Here is a 4,739-nt window from a genome sequence, read left to right as displayed (position 1 = left end):
TATATATATATATATATATATATATATATATGCCGTAAACCTTTCATTATCGTTAGAATTTTGTTGTGTTTGTGTGTGTGTGTATGTTCGAATGCTGTCAAATGATTATTGTCAGTTGTAGACTGTTGTGTCGCGAATTATTTTACTCGTTTACACTTAGACCTATATAACAACATCGTTTCAGAAATATTTTGAAGCTTCTTTGGGGAATAGTCTGTTCCTCATGCCATCTATATCTCTGGCTGGTGAAAACAATCCTTTTTGTGAGCTAGCCAGTTTTTCGGCATTGTGTAAAAGTTCGACACTTGCTGCACTGTGCACCGCCGTAGCAGCTACACCAAGTGCAGTCTTTGAAGAGGTATGTGTTGATAGACTATAAGGATATGAGAGAGTTGTGTGAGACATAGAAATAGGATATGCGCTAAGAGCCCCGTAACGTCCCCCATTCCATGTTTGACTAGCTGATTGTAGATAAAGATAACCCGGACTCGGGTGCAATCTGTTACCCGATGTGAAAACTGGCACGGTTTTGCCCACCGGAACTCCACCGCTGGCGCCACCAACTGGACTACTACTACTGCTATTACTTTCGCTGCTGCTAGATGGAGAGTTCACGAGAAATTGCGAGACCGACCAGATTTTCGGTCGTACAGGTGATGAACTGTCCATGTCATTGCGAGATTGTGAATTAAGCTGATTGTTAGTAGTTCTGTTGCTGTTGCTGCTGCTGCTGTTGTTATTGTTGTTGCTGTTGTTGTTGTTGTTGTTCTTGAGAGTTGAAATACGTCCGCTGGTATTGCTACTATTATTGTTATTGCTACTGCCGCCGCTAGTGCTGCTGCTGCTACTGCTGTTGCCATTTACATTGCTATGTACGTGACTGTTCGACGATGTCATGGAATGGCCCTCTTTTATTAGGTCACCTTCTCGATTAGAGTCCGATAAAACGTCGATAGCCGGTGAGTGCGCGGCCATTATTGATATATTACCATCCATGGTAAGAAGAGCTTTGCTCGCGTGACCCAAACCTAAGGGGCGTCGGTCTTTAGTGGATGATGTAACTAGTTCATCTTTCAGCACTGATGGGTCTTCTAAATCAGAATCTGCATCGGAATCATCCAATACTTTTCGGTGAGGTCTTTCGCCGTTATCAACAGTATGACCTGCAATAAGGAAATAGAACGCAATCAATAGAATTGTGCGAAGGAACAGGGACAAATAGACAACACAACCATATGTTCACATAAACATATATGTAAACACAATAATTTCCAAAATTTAAACAGAAATATAGCAGAAGAACAAACGGAAAATTCACACACAAAACGGAACGTTGCTCATCCCTCGTAAATAATCGTCCAGAAGGAGAAATGAGCAATGTGCCGTCTTGTGTGTGAATTTTCCGTTTGTTCCTTTGTTGTGTTTCTCTTAAAATTATTATTTAATGTAATGCTACGCACCATTCTTATTTTTTAACTATTATATGGAAATAGATACACACAAATGCATAAATAAATATTGCTATGTTTCAGAAGGGTCATATAATATTAAAACCTATAAACAACTCTTTACCAGTTGTTGTTGCTATATTTTCTTTCTTTTCCCAACAGAGACAAACAACAACCAGTCTTAGTGATCGTAGGTTTCGATAATAAAGCGCTTTGGCTTCCGGTTCTGGCTTCATAGACAGTTTCAAAATTCTTACGAAACAAATACAAACTCAATATATGTACGGGAAGTGTGTGTATTTGTATGTGTGTATTTGTATGTGTGTACGCGCGTGTGCATGTGCGTGTAAGCATGTATGCGCATTGGAATATATATATATATGTGTATGTGCATGTGTGTATACTTTTATAATATGTACATATGTATACTCACATAGTTAGCTAGATAGCTAGCTAGCTACCTACCTAGATAGATAGACAGACAGACAAACAGAGAGATAGATAGACAGATAGATAGATAGATTTCTTTGCAAGTATGTGTTCGCTTTATTTACTGCAAGATAACGAGAAGCATTTTCTCTCCTCTAAATCATGATTTTGAACTATTTAACACATAACGCACACAAGCGTGTACGCATCACACGCACGTGCACACCATCACCCCTACCCCTGCGCGCGCACACAAACGGGTACACATACACGCACAGATCAAAGAACCTACACTAGCGATAGGCTAATAAGGCCGGTCTCCCGGAATCTGTGCCATACATTTCCCCCACTTGATCAAATTCTGTTCCATGGTAAGATTACTCATTCTTGCCAGCTGAAATGAAGTGTCTTGCTCAAGAACACAACGCATTGTCCGATCCTGGAATCGAAACCACAGTCGTATGATCATGAGTGCAAAATCCTGACCACTAATTGAAGCGCCTCTACGCACTGGCAAGCACCCACTCCACATGAATATAATTATTTATTTTTGCATACATACAAATCTATTTGTCTATCCCTACTTGTGTGTGGGTGCTGTGCGTGTGTATGCGTGTATGTGTATCCGTGTATGTGTTTCCAAGATATTATAATTCATAAATGAATTCGTGATATGTTTCGAAGTACAAAACTGTTTTATCAATGCAGCAAAATAAGCATTGCGACAGGAAAATGAGAATTTGTTTCTTTCTAATTCAAAAACAAATCCAGCGGGTTTAAACCAAGTTTAGAAGTGAATACCATCATCCACAGTATTTTTCTACACTGAAGGAATGAAGGTAAATTTGATCCCAGCGGGATTTGAATGTCGTATGTGTAATGTTCTATAAAATATTAGATGCCATTTATACTGATGTTCTAACGATTCATCAAATAGCAACAGTTGTATTCACCTCTTCATCGGTTTTCGAATGGAAGGTACATATAAGCTAGTATACGTGTGTACGGGTGTATTTTATTGTGATTACATACTGTATTTTCTGGTGTATAAGATGGACTCGCGCGTAAGACAAATCCTTACTGTTTTGTGGGGAAACGAGTATTTCCTGGAAAAAGCAAATTTAATAGGTTTCGTCAAATTTTCGGTATCCTATCCAATATACGGTCGTATTAGACGAGTGGCTATTATTGTTGCGTTTAAGAATAGAATTGTGCAAAGGAACAGTATGTATGTATGTATGTATGTATGTATGTATGTATGTATGTATGTATGTGTGTGTGTATGTATGCCTTAAGGTCTGCAAACCTAACGAAGGCCTCAAGAGATATTTTGAGATCCACGAAGCTCAAAACTTAACTGTAGCTCTTGGTGGTCCAACCATATATGCAATGTATGAGGGGGTCTTTTCAAAACATTTTCTGGTATAAAAAGTCACATCAGACGCCAATATAGATTTAAGGTGTAGGTACAGGAGGTGATCAAACTCTGTATAAGGTGTAGACAACCATTATGCATGTATGTATGTATGTATGTATGTATGTATGTATGCTTTGTAATTCTCTATAGTGTATTATCAATTGAAAAATTTCTCCTCACCTGGGCTGTGCACCCGTGGATTATCATCTCCATGGTCTTCTTTCTCAACTCCTGCAGTCGTTGCCGTTACTGATGCGTCTCCATTTTCTGATTCTTTGTTTTCTGTTTCTCCCTCACTATCTAAGTTATCAGTACTATCTTCAGACCTATTGCGTGGCGACCATGTCATTTTATTTTCTTTTTTCAGACGCCGCCGTGCATTTGCAAACCACGTGGAAACCTGTGTCAGTGTCATTTTAGTGATTATAGCTAACATGATCTTCTCTCCTTTGGTTGGATATGGATTTTTGCGATGTTCGTAAAGCCATGCTTTTAAAGTATTTGTCGTCTCTCGAGTGGCGTTCTTCCGCCGAGCATTCAAATCTAATCCGCCATACCTGTAGACAGAAAAAATAATAAAACGTGAAATATTACACTACAATTATATACTTTGTGAATAAAAAACAAATGACGAAACAAACCGATTACTTTATTTCAGAAAATTTTAGTCTGCTGCACATACGCAAGTATCAAAAACCACTAATTCTAATAGATTATTTCAACTATTTAATATACATATATTCATCAATATCTAACTATCTCACGCCTGCTCGTTCTTTCACTATTATTTCTCAAAATCGTCTACTTGCATAGCATTGCAACACAGTTCATACTACACGCGTTTCTACATCTCTTGTCATTTTATTTTGTGAGTTGCTAGGCTATTTTCGACGCACAAACATAAACTTATAGGCAAATATGTCCTTGTCCAGGGTCACAAAATATGAATTTGTTTCGGACCACGTTAAACACACCTAAAGATACAAGCACGCACATAGGCATTTGAACATAACCGTATGCATATAATACATATATATATATATATATATATATATATTTCTGCGTACACACAGATGTATACATACGTATATATGTATATGAGTGGTTGTGTTGTCTGTATATGTATGTATGCACAGAAATGTATGCATATACATACACGCATAATATGAAGAATGGAGTGAGAAACAATAAGGAAAGATTAATCGATAGAAGAAAGACGAAGTAAGAAAATGAATGTAAACAGTACGTGGTAGACTTTGAAAAGGATGAATTAAAATGTTGAGTAAAACATTTCAATGATACAAAATATATAAACTTTTAACCAGATAGTGAAGGCAGGCGGAAATGAATACGTAATATGGCGTAATGTACTATGCTATAATATATCATAATATGTATATGTATATGTATGTATATATATATATATATATATATATATATATAAA

General features: G+C 37.3%; 1 protein-coding gene across 1 annotated transcript in view; it reads right to left on the bottom strand.

Annotated features, from left to right (window-relative positions):
• Positions 1–36: 36 nt before the first annotated feature.
• LOC106879808 (iroquois-class homeodomain protein irx-3) overlaps positions 37–4,739 on the bottom strand; it is a 124,153-nt gene continuing 119,450 nt past the window's right edge. The window contains exons 3-4 of the mRNA XM_014929516.2: positions 3,475–3,851; positions 37–1,163 (exon numbers count right to left, since the gene is read on the bottom strand). Of these exons, the coding sequence (XP_014785002.1) occupies positions 181–1,163; positions 3,475–3,851 (1,360 nt within the window). The 3' untranslated portion in view covers positions 37–180. The remainder of the gene's footprint in view (positions 1,164–3,474; positions 3,852–4,739) is intronic.

This window comes from Octopus bimaculoides, chromosome 1 (assembly GCF_001194135.2).
Source record: "Octopus bimaculoides isolate UCB-OBI-ISO-001 chromosome 1, ASM119413v2, whole genome shotgun sequence".
In the NCBI taxonomy this organism is placed as follows: domain Eukaryota; kingdom Metazoa; phylum Mollusca; class Cephalopoda; order Octopoda; family Octopodidae; genus Octopus; species Octopus bimaculoides.
This window is presented reverse-complemented; position numbering and strand designations above follow the sequence as displayed.